The 25,859-nt window shown below is 40.8% G+C and overlaps 1 protein-coding gene across 8 annotated transcripts in view; it reads left to right on the top strand.

Annotated features, from left to right (window-relative positions):
• anks1ab (ankyrin repeat and sterile alpha motif domain containing 1Ab) overlaps positions 1-25,859 on the top strand; it is a 42,582-nt gene extending 16,723 nt beyond the window's left edge. For 2 of the 8 annotated variants that reach the window (XM_056392388.1, XM_056392431.1), the window contains exons 3-14: positions 4,900-5,015; positions 9,719-9,817; positions 10,626-10,772; positions 13,082-13,189; positions 14,569-14,739; positions 15,733-15,870; positions 16,023-16,094; positions 16,319-16,402; positions 16,537-16,674; positions 17,634-17,810; positions 20,022-20,120; positions 21,003-25,859. In XM_056392388.1, coding sequence (XP_056248363.1) covers positions 4,900-5,015; positions 9,719-9,817; positions 10,626-10,772; positions 13,082-13,189; positions 14,569-14,739; positions 15,733-15,870; positions 16,023-16,094; positions 16,319-16,402; positions 16,537-16,674; positions 17,634-17,810; positions 20,022-20,120; positions 21,003-21,122 — 1,469 coding nt within the window. In that variant the 3' untranslated portion in view covers positions 21,123-25,859. Of the gene's footprint in view, positions 1-3,012; positions 4,194-4,899; positions 5,016-9,718; positions 9,818-10,625; positions 10,773-13,081; positions 13,190-14,568; positions 14,740-15,732; positions 15,871-16,022; positions 16,095-16,318; positions 16,403-16,536; positions 16,675-17,633; positions 17,811-20,021; positions 20,121-21,002 lie in introns of those variants that run through there. The other 6 variants (XR_008829294.1, XR_008829295.1, XM_056392439.1 and 3 more) reach the window with 6 other exon arrangements.

Here is a 25,859-nt window from a genome sequence, read left to right as displayed (position 1 = left end):
ATGGTAAAATGTGTGATTGTGATAAAAGGATATAGAATAAGAAAACTGGAAAATAGAAAAGAAATGACATTGGAATTAGGAGAATTAGGCTTTCACTGCAGCATGTGTCACTGTGTCATCACTTCCCCCTGTCTATGCAGTTAAGTGTTCTTAATGGAAAAAAAGTTAGTTTGACTTATACAACCATTTAAGCTAAATGCTGAGTGTACAAAATGTTAAGGACATCTACTCATTTAATCAACTCTTCTCGATTTCATATTAAAAATTTACTTCGGTCATGAAGGGGAAATGTTGATGAGTTGTGTGAAGAAGGTTAATATTCTAATTTAATAATATTATAATGGTAAAATAAAAGTAAACTTAATTTATATGGCACCTTTTAGAAAGCTGGCTTTCATGGTAGTGTTGATGTACGATGTTAATTGTAACTTGACTTCAAGCACACCCAAGCATTCTTAGATTAATTGCTGTCCTAACAATTAAGACCTGAGGTTGTTTCACATTACATAAGAGGAAATATGTTGTTTTTTTGTTTGTTTGTTTTTTCTTTCACATATAGGTGTGAGCTATTTATAGACTTTGTTTGAGGAACGGCATACTGAAAGTGTCCCAGATTCAGCTGAGTCATGCAGTTGCTGCTCTGATTTCAATCGGAGATTGTGCACAAGTAGTTCTGGAGGTTGAGAGGATGCTTTTGTTGCTGTTTTTGAATGTGTATGTGTTAGTAAAGAGGTCATATTTCTTTCTCCACAATGTACTGAAAGGGAACAAACAGGTACCATACACAGTCATCAGCAGGAGAGAGGTAGAAAGAGGGAGAAAAGGGGGGATTACAAAAAGATGGAAAACTAAATTGTCGCTCTTGATCGAACCTTTATCTTTTTATTGTGACAGAACTGGGAAAACCTTATCCTGTGTCCCTGTTTTCATTCCATCCACCTTTTCCTTGTTTACCGTCTCTCTCATATCAGGAGCCAAGGACAACCAATTCATCCTCAGGAAGCAGGTTTCTGAACATCAGATTTTTGTGGCTACAAAAAACATCCCTTCAATTTTGTGCCAATTTGCATGCTCAAGGATGAGAATGTTTGTGTTGTGTGCCCATCACGAGTGCCTCGATTGTGTGCTAAGAGAGCACTGAGTAAATGAGCTTAAAAAGAGAGAGGGAGTGGAGAGAGAGCTCAGCTAACAGCACACAGGAGGCATCGGCTCAGTTTGTGTACAGGCACACACTGACGTTCAAAGGAAAAGAGTCCGCCTTCAGTTTCCCTGAATTAATTCAGCTTTGCGGCTCATTTTCTCCAGTGCTTGGGTGTGTTGACAAGGAGCTAGTGCTTTTCTCCTGCTCTGATAAAGAGGCACGGCTTTATCAAGGCACAACCTCTACCTCTTCCTCTGTAAATAGGTCTTTCGGGGCGCTCCTCGGAGCCAAGTCTAGACCTAGCAGTGCTCAAACAGTACAGAAACCCACTTGGGTAGATTTGACAGCTTGGCCTGTTTAACAGGGGATAAGACAGTGACCCAGTTACCCCCCACGGAGGAGCATTGGATACTCTGTCAGTCAGTAATTAGGTCCTAGTACCGTGGGAGGTGGTGCTGTCCCAAATGAATGGAAGTAATTGGATGGGGTGGCTGGTATTTTTAACAGTCTTTGTCTGGATATTGTGGTGTAAGAGCTGACTTTGGTGTGAGGCTCAGGGAGAGAGTAAAGAAGGAGGAGGAGGAGTTGTGGGATCTCGTAGTGAATCATAATTAGTCCACTTCAATCCTTCTTACTTCCCGGAGATAAGATGGTAAATTTTATCTTGCCCATATGTTTCATCGCCTCCTCCTCTATTAGTCTTTTTCTGTGTCTTATCTGTATCCTGCTCATTCTCTCTCACTCCCTGTTTCCATCATTCTTCTCCTCGGCTAGAACAAATCTGACAGCAGCTCCTCTTCCTGATAATGAATGATGAGCACTGGTCCTTGCGGATGACTGACGGGTCACGGAGACCTGACCTGGCCTTTTACCTGATCGTTAACACCAGAGCAACAGTGGTACAGGCAGCCAATTACGGAGGAGGTTCAATCAATAGCCCTTCACTTTGCCTCCCTCTGTTGGCACCGCATCGTCTTGCCCTGACTGCCTTACTGACTGGCTGACTACCCGTTTGGGAATGTGTGAGGTGATTGCAAGCAGCTTGAAAGCCTGCATAATTACGCTCTGCCTGCAGCCGTACCCAGATAACACCAGTGACGGACGCAGTGAGCAGCCCTGCATGGGTGGGTGCTGAAGTAAACCAGTCCCTGTGTAGACTGGCAATTCTTTCAAAGTCAAATGACACTGCGTGAGTCTTTTTACCCAAAAATGTATCTCAGTTTTATACCATCTCATGTATTAATGCAGGTTTTTTCCTGTAAGTAGCCTCTGCTATGCTCTAAAAATAATGTTGATATGACATGAGCATCTGGAAGTACATAATGGAATTTGCCTCTTTTCTGTCATGCTGTATGACTGGTTGAGATGCAGATGGACTTGAAGTATGTCTCATCTCTTCTCTTCTCTTCTCTTCTCCTGTTTGAGCACGTTAGAGACTTCTGCTGACTTGAATCAATGCTGCCCCCCCTCGTTCTATCATCAAAGTAAGATGTAAATGAATTAAAGCCATCTGCTAATAAGCTGGGGCTTGAGGAGGCTCTTTGTTTCAATATCCCATGTTAGCCTAAAAAATTGAAGTTCCTCCTTCAGAACAGGATCGCGTCGCTGTCACCCCTTTACATTCTAGTCATTCTTTACAGAAAAAGACTATGATTTCGGGATCTCAGTGCTTGTTCCTTTTCTCTGATGGTGGTGTCCTTTCTGCACTGCCAAGATCAGAGTGCCTCTGTGCAATTCTAATCAGTGCAGTGGTGGTGGTAGTTGTGGTGGGGGGGGGCGACACACACAGACGAGCTAGTATGTGTGCATTTGTATGAGAAAGAAAGGGGGGCAAAATAGAAGGGGAAAGGGGTAGAGAGACAGACGATGAGGACAGAGACAGAGTGTGTTTGCAGCTGTCTGTGTGTTTGAGAGCAAGAAGCAAGGAGCGAGACAGTGAGGGAGAGTGCAAGCCAGAGAGGGAGAGAGAGGCAGAGGGAGGGGAATTGATATAGTGGGAGAGTGAGGGAGAGGTGGTTACGTGGAGCAGCACCCCACTTCATCAGGCAGCATACGGCAGCCCTGCAGTGCGATCACACAGTATGGGAATGGGGCTATGAGATCGAGAGCGAGAGAAAGAAAGCAGAGAGAGACGAGAGCAAGGAGGGGGGGAGTTAAAAAGAAGAGCTTGAGGGAATTGCTCAGATGAGAAGGGGGGATGATCACTGAGTCTGTTAACTGTCGTGGATGTGGGAAGGACGTGGCAGCAGTGGCTGAGGTTGAGGCAGATCTGTGGTCTCCTGTGTAGAAGTAGCCGGCGTCAGGACGTTATGCCCTATGAGCAGTGAGGGGTAACGTGTGTGAGCCAGGAGCAGCTGCTGTGACTGCATCTGCACTGCCTGCATGTCTCAGACAGGCAGGGGATGCAGCAAACCTCTGCCCTGAGCGCAGAGGCTGCTAGCTGTACCCAGCGAGGAGAAGAACCAGGTGGGCTGGGGTGGGAGTGGGGGGCGCCTGCCTCAGGAAGGAGCTAGCTTAACCTCCTCTGTGGTCCTGCAGTTATCCTCGCTTCAGAGTCAAGAGGCTCACCTGCCGTTTAATGGATCTGAACCTGGATTTACTGCTTTGAGAGATGAGAAGCACGTTCTCTGGCGGAGCCGCACAGCCAGCAGCCTGCTGAAGTGTGTGAATGCTGGGCAGCACAGGGAGCGCTGGCACCACCAAGGACACCAAGCCTTTTTCCACCGGCAAACAGCTTACCTGGAGCTTTATCAAGGAATCTATACTTGGATTTGATAATGAATTGAGGAGTTTGGAATCAGCACACAGTGGAAATCCCAAGCCAACGTTTCTTTTTCGATGTAGGATTTACAATATGTCTACCTGACTGTACTCTGTGTGGCTTTGGAGTAAGGACGAAACATGATTTAAGCAAATGTATATTCCTTGATCAAAAATAACACGAGTACCTCAACAGTACTTTAGAATGCTGCTACCTTCATTGTATGAGCCGTGTCCTAGCTCTCAAAGAGGGTGACCAATGAAGCCATGGGACTCAGCCAGAGCTTTACAAGTATGTGGTGAAAACCCTGACAAATTTATTTTGGGGGAACTGAATATTTCTGTGTTGCACCCTGAGGGAGTAATTTCTGATTTTAGAAAATGACGGGGATAGTTTTAGCAGAATAATTAATATGTGGTGTATGAAAATGTCTAATTTAGTGATAAATAATTTCCATTTTCCCTCAGCCTGAAAATTATCTAATCTCTTAACTTGTAGTGTTAAGTATTGTTATGTTTTTGGACTAGCTAGGCACTTGTTTTTACACTCGCTCATCTTCTCACTAAAGGAATGTTTAGCGAACCCTTTTTGTCGGAAGATGCTGTAGTGGGTCAGTCAAACATAACTAACAGTACTAAGCTTCAGATGGGCTTCCTTCCCTGCACTACCTCCACCCTCGCCTGACATTTCCAGTCAGTCACACTAACACCAGTGGGTGTATATTAGCCTAGTCAGTCCCCTGCAGGGCTTGAGCTGGGCCTGCAGCACTTCCTATCCTCCTCCTGTGTTTGAGTTTAGTCGGGCCCCCGCCTGTACCGTGGGAGCCCCTCACCCCCGGCCTGGACCCTGTCTCCCCCCCACCCTGCCTGGTGCTGCTGCACTCGGCTCTGCCTCTGCTGGCCGAGGATGATGTGGCAATGCCATGTGTCGTCCTCTGAGTGCCGCTGCTACCGGCTGAACGGCTTCTCACTGCTGAAGCGCTTCCCTCTCTCGGCAGATGGGGCCTGTGGTAAAGCCCTGGATCAGCCGGTGGGAGAGTGGCTGGAGCACGTGGGGCTGCCGCAGTACGAGAGCAAGTTCCTGCTCAATGGCTTCGACGACCTACGATTCATGGTGAGTCACCTGCAGCACGTCATCTCAGGGGTCGGTTCCACTTTACATCACTCTGCCTCTCCCTCTGTTAACCTTAGCTGCATTTGTCTTTTTATGTCACCACTTTCACTCTCTCTCACCCTCTGCTTGTCTCTCAGTACCTCCGCTCCCCCCTCTCTTTTCTCTTTCACACTCTACCTTTCCTCTTCCCTCCCCCTGTCCCCTCTTCCCTCCATAACTCCACTTCACCCCTGTGCAGTGCATGACCCTGCTAAGATTTATGGCCCCTCACTGAATCCCTTTAAAGAATATGGGCTGTCACCAATGGTAAGACAAATGACAACCAAAACCCATTAACTTTTTTCCCAGCATTCCCAATCATGCCATCTCATTTTCTGTACGATTCTATAGTCACCTCCTCCCCCTATACTGAATCCTCTGATTTACAGCCACTGGACTTGACCTTTGTGTATATACATACAGATAACCTGGACAAACAATCCTCAATTTAAACTCACTGTAGTCTATTCTAAATGCACTTTGCATGGTTGCTTGCCAAATCTCACTAAATCCGCTACCCATTATGCTCTGTGCTCTGCTTGTGATGCTGTGAGACAATCTTGCACAAACTGCACAATGTATGATTACACTGCAGCAGCATGCTCCAATGTTGTATTTATGTACTGTATAATAATGGTTTTTAGATTTTAATTACACATGTTGGCATGCAGACATTTTTGTTACAGATTATTTCACAACTAAGTAAATTATCAAAACCCACATGATTTGTAAATGGTGATGTAATGGTTGAAGAAAAAAAAAAAGATCAGACAGATTAGTGTTTCTGGAAGTCATCAACACAATTTGCACGAATGTTTTGCATTTTTAAACGCCTCCATCAGATTACATATTGATAAATTCATTTAACAGCAGCCCAAAGGACGTCTACAATCTGCCTAAAAGCGTTATCATGTTTCCCAAAAAGAACATAGCAGTGAAACTTGATATTACATTTGGCAGTGATTGTAGAAAGCAGCATTACGTTTTCAATCCCCTGGTCATGTTTCTCTGGAAAACATGGCTGTACACTGTAAATAACTAGGCCCAAAGGATAAACGCAGACATTTCTTAGACCATAGAGCTGCATTAACACTATGGGCTATATGTTACATCAGTTTGTCACAGCTGAGCTCAGTTAAGTGAGACCAGTAAGCTCAGAGGGAAGGTGGTTGTATTCGCAAAGTGTTCCAGTTGAGGAGTGCTGCTCTCTGATCTGCTTTCTTTCTGGTAAAGCATGAGATCACAACATGATGGAGTCCTTATGAACATGCGATCGCTCTGACTCTGAGGTGCTGTGCAGATAAAACTCTAGACTCTGATTTGTATTTGCTTATGAGTTGGCACCAAGACTACAGGAGTATAATGTGTAGTCACGATATATAATCATAGTAAAGAGACTACAGTAGGGGTATGCGATTTGGATTGGAGCTAAACTGATAAATCATGCAGGCAGATATATCAGAAGATGTTAGCTTATTGTATATATACTATTATGTGTTGGACAATAAGTAACAAAATATGGCTGTACAGAAATGCCACTGATAATGAACATAGTGTGTTCACCAGAGAGCAGTAACAAGTTCATTTTTCAACTGTAAAATGTCCCACTCACATTAGTATATTTCATTATTTCTTTCAAGCATATTTTAGGGCATAGTATTAATTTATTTAAAAGTGGGGTAGAGAGGTGAAGGAAATTAAAGGAGATGGGAAAGGACATGCAACAAAAATCCCAAGCTAAACTGAACCGGTGATGTTGCTTCCATAGTAAATGGTATGTGCCTTAACCACTAGACCAACCGCCTAAGATAAGAAGAAAAGTATTGATATTCACCTCAAAGATTGGTCGGTCCATAAAATGAATAAAAAATTTTAACAATATATGTGAAAGATTATACTGTGGCAGATGTATAGTGAATTTTCTGGAACTTTAATTGGGAAATAGTTCATAGATAAAAAGAAAATTGAGAAATAGTTCATAGATGAAAATGACAATGCTGTTTTTTCACTAAGCTATCTCAGTTTGAATCTAAAAATCTTTACTGGCTGACAGATTGTTATCATGTCATAGTATTTGTGTTGTCACTCTAGTGTATAGTTATCTGGATAGTGGTTAAAAAGAAAACAAATCAACCTTCTTGTCATTACAACTGGGTTGGAAGATTCTATGTTGAACAAGATTTCCGGGCAATAATGTGATGAGGACTAAGGGTCATTAGGCATTCTGATGGTCATTTTCATGCCACGACTAATGTGTCTTCTGGACTTGATGCATCAAGGAGATAAATCATTAGCTTCACAAGGCAAATTACCCATGGATATTTACAAGGATGTGGAGGTTGCAAACAAGGGAAAGGTCAGAGTAGTCGGGCAGACATTGTGAATGTTTAATATTGTGCCCTTTTAGATTCTGCCAGACTTGCTTCAGATGTGATCAATCTAACTGAACTTGAACATCAGAACTTGTTTGTGGAATTCATTGCAAAGAATAGAAGACTGATCAGTAGAGGGCAGTATGTTGTGGCTCATTTTGAGTTCAGTGTTATGGTTGAATACACATATGTAATAATACAAAACACAATGAAGAACAGAGAAGGTGTAATAATACCATTGCCAATTCAGAGACTCACTGCATATAAAAGCAAGATCAGAGTAAACCCAAAGCAGATTTTTTTTTACCCTCTGTATTGTTTGTGAGCCCAGAGGAGGATGAAAACCCTTGACTAAGTAATTCTGCAGTGGCAGGAATCGTAGCATGTGAGCCGTACTGTACCTACAAACCGCCACTGTCACAGCTGAAGATGTACAGTGCTGCTTGGAAACTTTCCTTGGGCCCGCCCACCAGAGCAAGAGAGCAGGCACTCACATGAGTCGGCAAGGCTCTCTGCATGTGATGATTGCACTGAGATGCAGCTTTTGAGGGATCATAAATTATGAACAGCTGTGTGCCCATTCTCATAATTTTTACACGATGATTATCATTTTGTGCTCCTTTCATGCTGCCAGAAGTGGGGCGCCCGTGGCTGTCATTCTCTTGGCCTTTATGCCCACACATTTCACTTACAGTCAAAAATTCCACATGATTTATTTATTTATTTAGTTTTAGCATGATGCTTTGTTGGTCTGATGCTCTGATGACCAAACTAATGTGGCAATGAGGCATATTGTCTAGTGCAAAACATCTTAGAAGTCGCCCATCATGCATTTACATTGCATCTCTCCAACATTAATATTGCATCACTTTCTGCAGCCCCCACTTTCTCAAATGTTATAATGTGGTACTGAACATACATATTGTAACACATAAAATACAAATTTTCTTTGCTTTGCCTGATTACTGTTACAACAGCAGACTCTTGATAAAGTAACAAACTTTGATTTTTCTAAACAATTCCTCTGTGGGGCAGAGCAATAGAGCAATTCTAATTCACTGTTGCATTAGCTCAGTGCATTTAGTGAGATGAAGGACTTCTACCATGGCTACATCTGCAAGTCGTATCAGATTAAATCAAACTACCATAGCTCATAAGCTATGTAAGTACTGAACCATACATTTCCATCACATGTTTCAAATGCAGCATGAAATAATAAGTTTGCAGAGTCTCCCGAGGCATCATCAAACTTCAAACTGTGTTAATAAAAGTAGGGAATCTATTTTGGGCCTCCCTTACATCAGACCCTGCTTCATTTTGACCTTTATTCTAGCGATCAGTGAGTAATCTCCCAACTGCACCCTGATACAGGCCTGTGAATACTGCTGCATTGTGCTCTGAAACCAATCCAGTGAGAGCAGATTGAGTAAAGACTACAGAACATTTTAACATTCTTGGCCAGGAAGAATCAATCTGCAGCAGTCCACGGGGAAAAACGCTTAGCTCCACATTTTCAAGGTTCTCCTGGTATCTTTATTCCTGCCTATAAACTGGAATAAGATGACAAAGCAACTGGAGCTGTGAATATGAACAGCTACATGAAACCAACAAGAATCTGCTTGTCAGTCAAGATTGTAGTGTAGTGTGAAATTATTATTGTTCATTGTTTCTATGTCCTAAATCAAGGAATTGTTACAAACCGTAGTGAAATATTTTTGGTTCTTCTTGGACTGTTTAGTTTCCTCTCAATGAAACACAGCAGCAAAGGGAATGTTTAGATGCTGCTGCAGTTATGAAAGCTTTGTTCCCTCTGAGTCGCACCAGATCAGATTGATTACTCTTGGCATGCACAATTTATTTGACTTCATTGTCCTCCCACTCTGTTGTTACTGCTTGTGTCAGAGATGTGCATATTCTGCGTGTGTGTGCATGTTGTGTGTGTTATGAGCAAATGTGTGTTTGTTCACCCTGGTAGTTGCATTGTAGAAAATGTCATGATACTTTTATTGAACTATGTTCTTATAGCTATTGGTCATGTGTCTTTTATGTAAATATGAGTGTGTGTGTGTCACCTGAGAGTGAGATATACTATTTAATAGGTTGCTAATTTATTTTCTGGTATTGTACTGTTGTATGTCCATACTGTATATATTGTGTTTATGTCTGTGTGTGCGTGTGCTTGCATGTATGCGATTATTTGTGTGCATTCATGTGTGTTTGAGTGTGGCTGTGTGAACGCCTGTGTGTGGATGTGTTTATTTGTGCTTGTCTCTTGTGTTTGTGCACATGTAGGGAAGTAACGTGATGGAGGACCAGGACCTCAGAGACATTGGGATCACTGACCCAGGACACAGAAAGAAGATCCTCCATGCAGCACGCAGCTTGCCAAAGGTACGTAACCTTATAACTTAACCTCGGCACTGAGGAAGGACACTGACTGACAGTGTCTTAGAGAAAAAAAAGTCAAAATATTGCATTATATTGCTAACTATGATTTTTAACTAGTACCCTGAAATGCTTTGCAATTTTAAATGAAAATGTATACTTTTGTACTGGAGAATGGGATAATAAAGACTGGTCTAACTTATACTGTAAATGTAACGTTAGCACATGGGCTGAAGCTGGAAAAAAGGCCTGGGAATGTGGATGTTACAGAGTCTAGTGTCATGCTAGCAGCTCTATGAGACTGTGCAGCAGTGTTTGAGCTAAATGCTAACATCAGTATGCTAACATAGTCACAAAGACAATGCTAACATGCTGATGTTAAATGGATGTAATGTTTATCACGTTCAGTATCTTGGTTTCGCTTTTTAGCATGCTACCTTTTGCTAGATCAAAGTCAGGGAATCATCAAGGTTGTTAGATTTTTTTCTGTTTGAATATCTGTAGCAAATTTCCATTTCCAATTCATCCAGAAACTGTCGACATATTTAGCTCAAAACCAAAACTGTCAACCTGCTGGTGACATGAGGAAAAGTCATGGGATCAACAAAGTCAGCAGGATTCATCCTCTGGGAACCATGAATGTCTTTATCAAATTTAATGTCAATACACAGCGGCTAGCATTGCTAAGAACAGCAATGGCAGCGTCTAGCTTTAGTGATGTAGATTTATAGCTATAACTGGAAAACAAGAATATATACTAATTATATAAATTACAGAATTTGCTGTCTTACATTTGTTCTTCTCTGCTCTGCAGGTAAAAGCACTGGGCTGTGATGGCAGCACATCTCTCTCCTCTTGGCTGGATGGCCTCGGTCTGCATGAATATCTACCCAACTTCCTTTCAAGTGGCTACCGCACCCTGGAGTGTGTTAAGAACCTGTGGGAGCTGGAGATCGTCAATGTAAGAAATTATGACTTACATCATTTATCTAATATATCTTTTGTTCTGGGCTCTTTCAGATGATGGGTGAGCACGCTCTTGCTTAGTGTCTCATGTTCTGACAAAGACCCATGAATGCTAATGGACTCTAGTGCTTACTGGTCCAGTTCTTACAGACTGGGCTCCTTATGGATCATGTTAAGAGGCACTTAAAAAAGCAATGCGGAAATTACTTACTCACTAATGGAAGCATTTGCATAAAACTATAGCAGAAACATTTTCAGAATCACTGAGTAATTAGCAGATACAGAACAGATAAAATGGAAATTAAAGAGCAATGTGGTGAATAAAGACAAGGAAGTATGTAATTTGGTTTAATCTTTATGGAAATAGTGTAACATTTTATGATAATTTTTAATTACAAAGGGAGGACAAATTTTTTTGTTTTGGGTTAAAAGCTGTTGGAGGTTATAGAAAAATGCATGTATCAGTTGGGTTGAACGTGTGTGTGTGTGTGTGTGTGTGTGTGTGTGTGGATAAATCTGATAGTTAACAGGACAGGAAAGAGCAAAAAACATTATCTTCTGCTACAGTTTTTTCTCTTGACTTTTCTCTAGTCTTTAATTTCTTGTAAAATACTGGATTGATTATTTTTTCTGGCTTCTAAAAAATGATTCATATGAACCAACATGAGAGGGAAAAATCACTGTTTGGTTGAACCTTTACAGCCTGTGATGGGGGGGGTGTAAATAGTCATTGTTCTCTTATTGGGAGTCTCAAGCTAAGATGGTTGTGAGCTACAGAAACTTTAAAGACATCAGTATGATATTTTGCATTGACTAACCCTTTACACTGCTTTTATTTGCATTGTGTGGTGCCAACTGAATTTGTAGTGAAATAATGTTAAACACTACTTAACAACACACTTGTCGGCATGCTACCAGATTATCTTGAATTAGTTTCAGTGACAACCGCCTGTTATGTAGGAAGTAGCATTGTTTAAGCGATGACAGGGAGCCAGATGATCTAAACAGACCATCTTATATAGCTGATAAGAAATCGCAGACTGCAAGTAGGAGCAGTGGATGAGTACGTTTACAACGCTCATATTTTTCTCCCACTTACACCTGCATTTCCGTGTATGTCTGGTTGTGATCAACACAAAGACAGTAGCGGCAAAATGCCAGAAACTCGCAACAGCTGCAGTAGAATCAGCAGCTGCGGAAAGCAGCAGCCAAACATACTGTATATGCAGTGTTTGAGGGATGGTGTCCAGCAGACTGCGATGCAGTACAGAAAGATGGGTGTGAGTGCAGGGCACATTACTTTCAGTGTGCAGAGTAGCAGAACTGCCTCTGAGCATCTTGGCAGAATTTACTTTGCCCATTACATTTCCTACATCCTCTTCAGCATCTTTCAGCAAATAGCATCAAACAGCACGATGATTTATGAGATGTGATACATTCCCATACAATCCCAAGGCTCGTTATTACTGTTTGAATGATCTCATTTCACACACTTTGTGTATACTGGTGTCACTGGAAATTCTGTACATAACAACAACAAAAACAGCACCAGAAATCCAGAGCACAAACCAGTTGCTTCTTTTGCCGCTCACTCTTCCTGAATAAATCCATATGAGCCTGTTATGGAATATTTTTTTTACCAGCAACATAATTGCAAATGTAACATTAATCACTCCACATCCACCTTTAATGAATGAGCATGAATGTTAATAGCCAATTATGCAAATATACCATATTGAGATAATGAATTTTGACTACATAACCTACCTTCTTCCTCTGAGGATTTTAGCCAGACCAGTTGAAATGGCATTTGTAAAAGGTTTAAAGAGACAGATACCGTGGATCGATGTGTGGCTGGTGAACTTGCAATACTACAATAAAGCATTGTAAATGAATAACATGTTTAAATAGTGACAAATTAAGTGGATTTGTGTCATATAGCTATCAGCAAATCACTTGCTTATTTGCATATTACCTGTTGTCATCCTATAAATCACAAAGTTCTGTGTTATTTAAGCACTATGTCCAAAAATGGATTGTGAATTATAGAGTATCCCTGGATGAAGACAGTGCTGTACTTTAAGCTTACGGCAAAACAGATTGAGGCTGAATTATTGACGAGAGTCATTTCTGTTTGCCTGTGGATGCCTGCCAGTGAGGGGTGCATGCCACCAACTCTGTGTCAGTGTATTTTGGATATATCTCTATTAGCTCAGTCTAGAAAAATTCTAGTGTATGAGATATTGATGTCACAGTGCACTGGAAATTCTGCTTCATATTGTGCCCTGATGCTGTCCTCTCCAGGTTATTAAGATTGGTCCCCTGGGCCACAGAAAGAGGATCATTGCTTCTCTAGCAGAGAGACCCTATGAAGAGGCTCCAACTAAGTCCCGTCGTCTGTCCCCAATTATGGTAAGACTGATGATTATGACAGTTCACATTTATTAGCTCTTCAATCTCTAACTCCTAAAAGCAGTAATGTAAGTAAGTTATAAAATGTTTTTGAACTATTATTACCATTATTCTATACCTGATGTTATGTAAAATTCAAATACAGAGCTTAAATAATGTTTTTTTTTTTTTTTTATTTTTTTTTTTTTTTATTGCGTAATCCATCTAGAGATGCAATTGATTGTTAATTAGTTAATTAATTGATTAGTTTATCTAATTAATCTGCAACTATTTTGGTAATGGAATTATTGTTTTAGCCACATTTGAGCAAAAATGACAAACTTTCTTTGGCTGTAGCTTCTCAGATGTGAGAATTTGTTGCTTTTCTTTGTCATATATGATAATAAACAGAATATCTGAAGATATAACATTAGACTCTGGGAAATTGCAGCGACATCTCTCACTGTTTTCTGACATTATATAGACCAAGTAATTAATTGAAAAAATAACGGTCAGATTTGCATACCTAAATCCATCCATTTACTGCTACTTATCAAGGTTCAGGTTGTGTTAAATTATTAATTAATGGTATTATTAGAAATGATTCCTATATATAGTTGGTTCATATGACTGTGAGACAGTTACTAAATTGCCTTCTATGTGGTATTGAAAAGGTCTGCAGAAAACCATGTTCATTATGTCACTGATTTGGTGTCAAGTCCATCTAGAATGCACAAAAATGAAGCACAATCTAAGAAGTATGTTTTTATATAAAGCACTTCACAGCAACACAAGTGGGAATCAGACTGCAGCAATGTTAATGTTAATATATTGGGTGTGCTCAATATTCCCAATTAGATAGAAGGGTAGTTCTACATATGCCGTCAGTATAACCCATATTTGTAAGAAATACTTTTTTTTATTTATTTATTTATTTTTTTTTTTTCAAATGCTTTCAAAAATTTCAAGAAAAAATGTGAAAGTGCTCAATATTTCAATAGAGATCGATGATAACACCCTGTTACTTTTTTTTTACTGAACAACAATTAAAACAGAGCTTACGGTGGAAGTTAAACAGCGTCACATGGCAAGCCGTATTTCTATGCCAACATCATTTTGTGAGAAAATGGATCCTTTTCTTTCTGCAGCGGATTTCTAATTTTGGAATGAGATTCTTCAATATCATTATGTTCACAACAGTTAAATACTCAGGGCTGATTTCCCAGGCAGATTAAAGTGGGCTAAAAAGAATGGAGAATCTCCATGGAAGAGGCTCTTTTGTTGAGGATTAAGCTTGGATGTAGATCAGTGAAACCAACCCATGTAGACAGCTCTGTCAAATCATTAATCTGTGCTGTGATGTGTTTGTGCGCTTTTGTGCGACTGTGTGTGTTTGGCAGTTTCATGACCTCCTGTCCCAGACCACGTCTCCCCTCAGTCAGATGGACCCCTACACCAGTCGCTCCATGGACATGCTCCTGCCCCTGACTGAGTCAGACCGGAGGCGGAGAGGAGTCGACCAAGACTGTAGTGTATCTCTGCGGTCTTATAGTGAGAGGCCGCGCTCTGTAGTGAGTTCCTCATTTCACTTTTATCAACTTCAGGAAAATTCACTTTCACACACAACATTAGACTGTGTGTAGGGAAAATGGCAAAGGAGTAATTACTGATGAGCGATGTGACACTACATACAGTGAGTCGGTATGTATTTGTGTATGGCCAGAGATTTTTCATTCATACCGTGTTAGCTATCTCTTTAATATCTTAATATATAAACTACAGTCTTCTCTCACTGATAAGAATTCAGTTCTTATGTGCCAACCTTATTTTCTTCAGTTCCTCTTTAAGAGAATGAACTAAGAATAACTCTGTGATCAAATTGTACCATTTGCTAAAGGTCAAACTACGACACATGCACAAACAGTCAAGCTGGCAATGCCTGGTCTGTGACTCACTGAGGCCAAAGAGGAAACACAGAGGAGCATCTATAAGGGAAATCTTGTGTGACTGCACTACCCAGGGTCCATTATATATAAAATCAATATTTATTTTTTTCCTAAATGCTTACTGAACCACTGTCATCAGTATATTTTACTCTGACAAGTGATTTATGAAAGAGCTGAGCACAGCCTACATTGACCTCACAGCCCAACCCAGAGTATGAATATTTATGAGTATACCAGCAGATCAGAAAGGACTTGTATTAAAGTGCTGACCAGGCAGATTTCAGTTGCCTTCACACTAATGTATAGCAGTCAGAGGTCTTTTACTTATACAGCTTGACTGAGATATAAATTTGTATTTGGGGTCAGTGTGATTACATGTGTGACTGAAGGAATCTGCTTGTCACTTCTATTGTAATGCAAAATATACTTCGTGTAATCACTCTTTATTGTCTGAGATGAATGAGATGTGGATCTGTGATGTAAAGGTGACACTGACACAAACAAAGCAGTGGTCTCCCACAGTCTTATAGAAGAAATGAATTTGTTTCATGTTACTGGCGCTTGTTGTGTCTTTTCTTTTCACTATGTTCAGCAACCAATGATTTTACATCTCTGCAGGACAGACAGAGTGAGCGACACAAAGAGTCTCGTTTAAACCTCCGGCCACCGAGCCACTCTGCTACCTACGCCACAGTGTCCGCCTGGCATCACCAGCCTGAGAAACTCATCCTGGACTCCTGCGGGTACGAGGCAACTGTAAGTCTCGTTTTACCCTCTTTACATTACACTATATCCAACGTAGGTGACAGTATTACAAAATAGAACAGTTTGTCTACTGTTTTCCATAAAGTCTAGGATATTATTGTATATGTAAATTGACCCAATCCTGGTGTGTTTTTTTCTCCCAGTACCTAGGATCAATGATAATCAGGGATCTACGAGGGATCGAGTCCACACAAGATGCCTGCGCTAAAATTAGGGTAAATATCACTGAAAATCTTTAAGGATCTCTTTTTTTCTTATTATTTCATTTGCACCGATTGATAAATAGCAGCAAATAAACGACGATAATGTCAGACATGAAATAACTGTAAAGAACCTGTCACTCAATCACTTTTATCACAATCACATTTATAGTGCATGAACCACTGTGTTCTGTTGTACTACATGTCTCCTCTCACTTTATTTATTGTGTCCATTCTAGAAATCAAAGGATTCGAGAAAGGGTCCAGTTGTCATACTGTCCATTACCTACAGAGGGGTCAAGTTCATTGATGCAGCCACGAAGGTAATGGGAAAGCGCGTGTGTGTGTTTGTCGGTGTTTATTGATCTGTCCAGCCCAAACGTTCCAGTTGACTCTTACAGCCTCCATTAGTGGCTGATTTCCAGTTAGCACTCACTTCCTTCCTTTCTCCTTTTAGACTATAGTTGCGGAGCATGAGATCAGAAACATCTCATGTGCTGCCCAAGACCCAGATGACCTCTGCACTTTTGCTTACATTACCAAGGATCTGAAGAGTGGCCACCACTTCTGTCATGTCTTCAGCACTGTGGAAGTGGTGAGTAATACATTTCTACACTGTTAAAAACACGAAAACATGATCAGAACAAACACCTTTTCTTGTGTCTTTTGATTTATGTAATAGAAATATGATTTACTGTGAACAACCAATGAATAAAGTTGGAAAAACAAAGTGTCCTTTGTGGGATGCCAGGAATCCCGCAGTTAAAAGTGCAATCAGCTTCCAATAGACATGATTTTCTTGATTTGGCTCATCAAATGGCTTAATTGAAATGCCACTCCCACTATGCGTGGCATTTCCATGTTATCGCACTGATTGTGTTCTAATTCTCAGCCCCTATAAAGGTTGATAACAATCTTTGACGTATGGATCACTGTGGAGCCAACTGTAACAGTAACAATCAGTTTTCACAAGGCCAAAACATAAATTTTAAGCCTCACTTAACACAGTCACTTCATCTGCAGCATGTTGTGCAAAAATAGCTTTTGCTTTTCTCTGAAAATGTGTTTGTATTTCAACCAAGAGCCAGGGGATAATTAGTAATTATCCCAACAATGGGAAGAGCAAAGCTTTTGTGTGGTGTGTAATGTCAAAACAAGCTTTTACAAGCCTAAAAGATTGTAAATTTTAGTATAAAAAAATATTGAAAGTATAAAATATTGAAAAGGAATCAGAGGTCATTAGGATATTATAAAAGATACAGTAGATTTTGATAGTATAATCTACTTGGTTGAATTGTTCTCCACCACTAAAACAAAAAGTTGAGTCACCTTTTTTGAAAACAGGCTTTACCTGAAGATTCATTTAGGAATCTAAACAGTTTGTCATGGACACAAAGGGTCAATATACTGTGTCTCTAAAGGTTAATGTGAATTCAGTTAAAAATCTGTTGTAAAAATGCTGTTAGACTTTCTGCTTTTTATTACCGTGACTTCACTTCATATTCTGTGTCTACTGACTTGAAGATATTAAAACAATTCTTTTCATTCACACAGACACAGACCTACGAGATCATCCTAACACTGGGACAGGCGTTTGAGGTGGCCTATCAGATGGCGATCCAGTCCAGGGCAAGACAATATGTGCCCCCTTCATCTCTGGGCTCAGAGGTCATAGAGACCAAAACCAGCCGTCCTGTATCTCAGTCGTGGAGCAGCATGCGGAGATCAGCAGTGAGTACCACCCTACAAACCCTAAAAAAAAACAAAAAACAAACAGTGAAAGTGTTTACCTGTGAGTGTGTTGAATTTGCTCTACTTGTTAAAAGGACAGAGGGAAAGCAGAAACATGGCGTTGTGCAATCATAATACAGAAAAGGTACACAGACCTCGTGACCGACTTTTTCCGCTGAATGCCCAATGGGCCACCTACAAAGGAAGATTTGCTGTGTGTGTGGTAGAAAGTGATGAGTCATTACTTTGCTACCAAATTCATCTTGCCCAAACCCGAACCCTGTGAGTCACTCCGATCAAAGGAGATTTTCTTCTTGTGCATATGGGAAACATGATGAATGAATAGTTTTATTTGTTGCTTACAGGCAGGCCTATGATTTCCTCTGGGACTTTTCTCAGGGCTCAGCCGCACTGGTTGGACCCATCCGCTGCTTGCTCACCAGTGAATGAGTGTGTGTTGCGTAAATGTTCACGTATACCCTGAGCTACGCATTGATGCATTGACCTCTCAGGCTGCATATAATGAGCATTCAGCTATCACTGTCACCTGAGAGAGCGGCACAGCCGAGAGCACGCACACCGCTGGGCCACATGCGTATGCAGAGTCACAAATCACTTTGTTTTACTACCTGCCTGTAAGGATAATATATGGAGTAATCACAGAGCTGCATAATGAATGTGGCTGGCTGTTAAAGTTTTAGATGAGAAAGGGGGAGACTCCTATCTGCTGCAATTTGTTTTAATGCTTTTTATTGCTTTGTGAATGCTACCAAACGTACTTGGTTAAAACAGAAACTGTTACAGCCACAGTTTTTCCAAATGTTTCCCCAAGGAGCGACTGTCTGTTCACTAAGCCCCACCCCCTCACTTAAAGTCACTACACCTGTCAAACTTTGCATTCTTGCTCTTTTCTGAACAAATGCAGTTTACAGTGATAATGATGGCAGATTTTTGGCTCAAGATTCTCGGAAATGTTTGAAGCAAAGGGTCTTTGATTTCAGGCAGATGTAGTCAGACAGACTTTTCATTTTCAGCCACTGACAAAACCCAACAGTTTTTTTTTGACTGAAATGACAACTGCTGCTAGCAGTTTCTATCAGTCGTAGCTCACTATCTAACTAGCCAACTGGCCAACATTGGCCCCACGGGTTTGTTGAAAAGGCTGGGTCAATGTTTATAATGTTGTTGACTTGTTTTCAAGCAAAGATATAAAAGTCTTGGTGCTCTTGGTGGCTACATATGATGATTTTGTGCTAAAAGACTGAGCCTAGAGCCAACATGTCCCAGGCAAAAGTCAGCATGGAAATAAAGAAACTACATTACTCTTGCAAAGCTAATTAAACCTAGTATTAAAAGGATAAGTATTTTATTCATTTTTTATTATGTTATACATAACCCTGTTTGACTGCTTAGTTTAAATACTTGTTTTTATTTTCTAACAATGTTTTAAACATGGCAAGAGGAAGTTGTTATGATGAGGACTAATCCAAAGGATCTGACAAAGGTAATGCAACTAACTTTGCCTGGGTTTGCTGGGATGATTATTTATTTAATAGGGACAATGCAATTTAACGTAGTTCCGATACAAATCATGAAACCGATGTGTTGCACAGAGAGTTTATAGCTATTGCTAATTTTCAATAGGACATAATCACTAATATTAGCCTGCACATTCGCATCCAAAATGGCTTTTAAAAATGTAAGGTGTAACCTCATGAAGCAGTCACCTAATACTGTGCTCCTTGGAAGAGACACTGGGTTACTAATAATGTAGGTTCTAAGCAAGTTAGCCGGACAAGCTTCTGTTAGAGTGGATAAACACACTGTTTAATCCATTCCTCTCACTTTTGCTCTTGTGTTTTTGCTGTTTTAAAGAGGGAATCCTCCAAATCTCCATCCGTATTAGAGCCACATGCAGATCACCTCAATATGTGATCCAAAGCTTGACAGGCCTGCCATGCCTAGTTACGGTTGCTAAGCTGAAATTGGACAATCACTGTTTGGGGTGGGGTTTAGCAACGGTTAATTTCAAGAACACAAGAAGTAGAATAATTTTTCTTCTGTAACTTTGAACAGGTGATGAAAAGCTCCTACTGTTGCTGCTGGACTTCTTCATTGTCCTTTCGGTGCATTTAAATGCTCTATCCCTATTTTCTCTCGTTTTTTTTAACATGTCTTTGTTCTTGTCTTCTTGGTCCTCCTGCTTCCCAGGGTGCCCCTCTGCTCGAATGCCGCTGCTGTCACTGTCACACGTGTACTACCCACCGTCCTTCCTTCCTCCCGTTGCACTCTGTTAGCCCTGGAGTCCAGGTCCTTCTCTTTCCTTTCCTCTATTCAACCCTTGATCATCACACATCTGCTTACACACCACTCCCTCCCCTCTTTCTTTTTCTTGTTGTTCGGGTGCTGCAGTGCACTTTGTCTCCTTGTTTCGTGGTTCTTAATATTTCAACCATAAACGTTCTCCTCATCCCTTTACTTTCCCATCGTTCATTGTCATCTTACATTTATAAATTTTAAGATGCAGTTACTTTAAGTTCTGTGGTTAAACACATTCAGGGAAGAGAGGGTTTCTTGATGTGATTCACCTTCTCTATACGAGGACTGTTGGCTAAATTGAGCCAGTGAGGGTTTATTCCATAGTGGTCATAAACAAGATGGTTGAAGTGGTCTTTGTTGGATGGTTCCAAGCTTCCTTTCTCTTTTGTTGTATACTCTATCTTTTTAAGACATATTTGAACTGAAGGTGTCATCTATAAGGAGGGAATATAACATTTTCACCTTGAGTTTTTTTTTTTAGCTATTTCAAATTCATATGTAACTCTTAAATAAATGAATCAGCATAACATATGTAGAATGGTGTGTATTGACTGCTCATGTTATGACTCTAGCCACTGGTGTAAAGCATGTGTTGCTTTTGAACTACTAATCAGTATATCTTTAAACTCCCAGAGGATCGTAGCTTTGGTTTACTGCTGCGGCTTTACACAGGCTGAGTGTATTTTCTGTCAGACATCATCCATGTTGTGGATTGAGCCCCGAGTGTCTGTGATTATAACATGATCACTGGACTTTACCTCTAATCCACATGCACGTGTGTGAGCTGAGGACTTGTCAGTGTGGCACAATGGCCTCCCCTGCCGCCCGTCTCACGCCCTCCTCTCGTCCCTCCTCCCTCCCTCCCCCCGGCAGATCGACCCCCTGGAGATGGACGCAGACATGCAGTCCCTGGGCAGCACCACCTGGCTCTTGGACCAGCGGGACTCCAACCGGCGCCCCGTCAGCACCAAGTACGAGACCACCATATTCTGAGGCCGGATCCCCACAGCCGCCCCTCTGCACCCCCCTCGTACTTTCCTCTTCCTCTGCATCCGGTTCTCCATTTATCTCTCTCTCACACATACACACATACACTAATACACACACATGCACACACACACACACACACACACACACTTACATACATATACACACACACACACACACACACACACACACACACATATATATGTACACACACACACAAACACACACACGCACACACATACATATATGTATACACACACACACACACACACACACACACATATACATACATGCGAGCCCCGTGCCTTCTCACTGTGATGGTATAGCACCCCTCAGGGCTGCCTACTCCTGCACCCTCCTTTGCCCCGACCCAGCGACCCACACCAACCTCCTACCCGCCATGACAAACACTCCTGCAGCTCTCCCGTGCCTCCCCAACACCCCTGGCAGCCTCCCTCGCCCGTTGCTGCTGCAGCCAATGGTGGAGCCCTGGAACGGATGATCCTGGACTGATCTCATTTTACAGTGGCCCTGCTCTCTCAACCAAACTGCCTCTTCCTCCTCATCCTCCTCTTCCTGACAACTTGCATCTGCCTCCAAATCCCCGATAGCTCCCAGAGGTTGCATCTTTATTATTCTTCCTCTTTCAGGCCATTTTTTAAAAAAGAAAAGAAAAGATTCTAAACAGGCAAAACAAGCATGATCATTTTTATTTTGCTCTGTATCTAGTTTCTTCATTGGCTTGACACAACAGCAAGTTTTAGAGTTTTAAGAAACGTTAAGTTTATAATATTGAGTAAATTACAAGGTTTTATTAGTCATACCAAAGGGGCCAGTGAGTCAAAGAAAAAGTTTGACATTTTGGGAAATGCGCTTATTTGCTTTGTTGCAGAGAGTTATTGGAAAGATCGATACCAGTGTCAAGTCCGTACAGCAAATATAAAGCTGCAGCCTAGCAAAAAGACTGGAGACGGGGGAAACGGCTTCCCTGGTTTCTGTCCAAAGGTAACAAAACCACCTTCCGGCACCTCTAAAACTCACTAACATGTTCTCTCTCGTTTGTTTTATCCATACAAAAACCTCCTGTAAAACAGTATGAAACAAATGTGATACATGCGAATTATCGAGCTTAAGAGGTGTGATAGGGGGATTTTGGTACCTTCAACAGAGCCAGGCTGTTCCCACCCGTTTCCAGTGTTTGTACAAATCAAGTTAGCCAGCTGCTAATGGTTGTTTTACATATATGGCACCAATTTAAGATCATCTAACTCTAGGCAAGAAAGCAAATAAGTGTTTTCCTCAAAATGTAAACGTTCCTGTAGCAGGACCCTTTGATATCTCACAGACAGAAGACTTAAACTCCAGATCTGTAAAAATAAGAGAATGATATTTTTTGGGTTTTTTTTTTTCCGTATTTATTTTTATTTTTAATTCATTGTCTTATTTGATTGTTTTGCCTCAAGACAGTTATTTTTTTTCTTTCTCCATCTGTAGCCTGTCCTGTCTTACCAGGCATCTACCACTGTGAGGCACTATGAGGAGGCTGCTTTGCTAGCATGGGATGCAAGACGGACAATTAATCAATGAAAGACAAAACAGCAACATGCAGCAAACAACCTGTTTTTTTTTTTTTGTTTTTTTTTCTACGCATTTGTACAATACCCATAATATCAACACGATGGATGGTTCATGAATCTATCACTGATGTCTGAACTCAAACGGACCAAGAACTACTGAACCCTCGTACAAAAACACACACAGGAGGACAAGTTTCCTACACTTTACCGAGGACAACAGCCTTACTTCATTTCGGGATATCTATAATCAATTAAAGCCCCCTCCCCTCCCCCCACCTTCCCATCTTACCCTCAACCTCCCCGAACACCACCACCATCCAACAACTGCACGCCTTCCCCTGCTTCTAAAAGACTAAGAAAAAAATAGACAACACTTCTAATCTCCTGGTGTATTAAATTGACTGTGACTGGCTGGGATGACGTTGTTCTTTTGATGGTACAGTTTTGTCCAGATGAGAGTCTTTGCTCTGGCCTTGTACTGCCCTGTGCCTCTCAGCATTCATGGTAGCACCGAGAGACTGCAAATCACAGCATCTTCTTCTTGTCAATTTAAAAGGAAAAAAAAAAAAAAAACGGACAAAAAAAACAAAAAAAAAACAAAAACACTGTGTTAAAACATGGCACTATCCCTTTTAATACCTTCTTTTCTTTTTCTTACGGTGCATATAGGACATTAGTGCATTTTGTGATACTTTTTGATAGACGGGGGCTGACTGAAATACTTTGGGACAGAATGAGTAAGAAGGGATTATGAAGGGATCCCGACATTAATACAACCAGAGGCAAAAAACAAAAAGAATACTACCAAAAAAAATAAAAATAAAACATGCATATGGAGTGTGTTGACATTGGTTCCACATGTCACAATTTTGGTAATTTAAACGAAAACATCCTCAACAAGATTTAATTTAACTCGAGTATATTAATGAGCCCTGAGCACAATTTGGCGCACATTTCCCAACATAGCATCTTATTATCATGATTACATGGGTAGGTATCCATGCTGTTTCACACCAATTTAGAATTAGGTACACTACACGCAAAGTATGTCACTTGAAAATAAACGGCAGTGAAAAGATTTAATTCCACTACATTAAAAGAGCCAAGCCTAAATGTTGCTCTGGTGTGATGTTAATGCGAATGGATTTGTTATGCTGAGAACGTGACACTTTTTTTTTTTTTTAAGAATTTTCCTCCTTCCTGCACTGTGACTCAGAAATGCTCTTTGTGGAGTCGACACATATCTGTGGGTTCTCCTCTGTGTGCACTACCTGCTGTGCGTGCTGTATGCCTTGTTTGTCTGTCCTCATGGGAGTGTGGACTGTTACCGTTACATCACTGGCCACTGTCCTTGTTTGTGTGTGCTGCTGCAGGAGACGTGAGGTTTTGAGCTCCTCTCCAGAAGACGGTGTGTCTGGAGACTGACTGTTAAGATGTAACCGGTCTGTGTGCGGTACCGTGGCTGTGTCATTGCCACTCTGTTCTGACTGTTAATTGTTAGCTTCCACTGACTGATGCATGTTGGCAGTGTTTTTTGTGTTTTGTACCCTTTGATGCACTTGGCCTGAGCAGTCGTTGTTTGTACTGTAGCAGTGTCTCGTCTCCTCTCACTCATCTGCCATTTGCTTTTTATGTTCCCGCTCTTTGTTACACACCAATACAGCGATTCATCTTCATCCTTCCTCCATGTTTCCATTGTCGTCACTCCTCCAACATTTTTGTCACGTATGTTCTTCCATTTTGTGTGTCACCAAGACAACCTGCTCTAGTATGGATGCATAATATAAAAGCATTACACTTTAATGAGCAGCAGCTATTTAAAGCAAGTTTTGGTGGCATGTTATGGCTGTGCATGTACCAGTCTTTTTAACATTGGTGTTTTCCTTGTGTAGCTCACCCCAGCGTTCAAGTTTCCGGATACCAAGCTGTGAGTTGAAGGGGAGCAGCCGATGTGAGTGTGTTTTGCGTGTGTTGAGTTAGTGGGCAGAGCAGTGGAAAAGAGATAGAGAAAATGAGAGGTAAGCCTTACGCAACGTGCAGGGCCAACAAGCGCTACTCTGACATTTAGATCTCACTCTGTATATCCCCTGCTCCTCCACTGCCCCTGAAATGAATCCCAACACACTGACAAAAGGTAACCTGTTGTCCCACATCACTGGCTAAACAGGACCGGGGTTTCACTCCTGTCTTGAGAAAGGTCAGTCAGAAAGGTCAAGTCTAATTCCTGGCCTCCATGTGACTTTCTGATCTTGTCATGTAGGTACTGTAATGTTTAGAGCACTGTAGACCATTAATGATATAGACCATTAATGAGCATTTCTATTGATTCAGGTCTATTGGAGATAGTAACTGTGGGGATTATTAAAGGATAAAGAGAAATGTAACAAAATGTAGAGAAAAAAAAAAAAAAACTGTACCAGCATACAATGCTTTGCCCATGTTTGTGGACAGAGTATGGTTTGTCAATGAAAATGTGATACTGTTTAAAATTTCAAAGCAATATTATATTAATGAAATTAAATAATACAATGACAAAAGAATCCCTCTCAAGTCTGTTGTCAGCATTGATTTTGTTTAATGGTTGGGTAATAAAAGATAAAGAAGAAACATTACACCAGCTGTTTAAAATTTAAAGTGACAATTATAACAACATGATAATTATTGTAAAATTACAGTGTTTCCCCTACAATAGAGATTAGTGGGTGGTAAAACTTTTTAAACAATCAGTCCAGGTTTGTGCCTCTCATGTATTATATTACATTCAAGTCACAAGAGTTAAGCATCGAATTTTCTAAAGTCAGGTGCCTGGCGATCTTTATCACACTGCTGATGGTATTGTATCTTCACAAACTCTTCTAACCATCTGGACAAAAAGAAAAAAAAACATTGTTGCATGATTAAATACAGATTTTCAACCCATTTCCCCAAATTATGGCTCTCCTAAACCAAAGAAAAGCAGTAGCAGGACATGTCCTTGCTTGATTTGTACGATGTGTAAAAAAGTCACACCGTTATATATCAGTTACATTTGTTTAAGATAATGTTTCTGTCAATTGTATTATGTTTTTACACACAATTCTGCATTGGTATTTTTCTTGTGCTCCACTGAATGTAGAGATATGATACCTGAATTACTAATTGAGTTGAGTGATATGGGAAACGGGTT

The sequence above is a fragment of the Seriola aureovittata genome, chromosome 2, assembly GCF_021018895.1.
Source record: "Seriola aureovittata isolate HTS-2021-v1 ecotype China chromosome 2, ASM2101889v1, whole genome shotgun sequence".
Classification (NCBI taxonomy): domain Eukaryota; kingdom Metazoa; phylum Chordata; class Actinopteri; order Carangiformes; family Carangidae; genus Seriola; species Seriola aureovittata.
The sequence above is the reverse complement of the archived record's forward strand: the minus strand, read 5'-3'. Positions and strand labels throughout refer to the sequence as shown.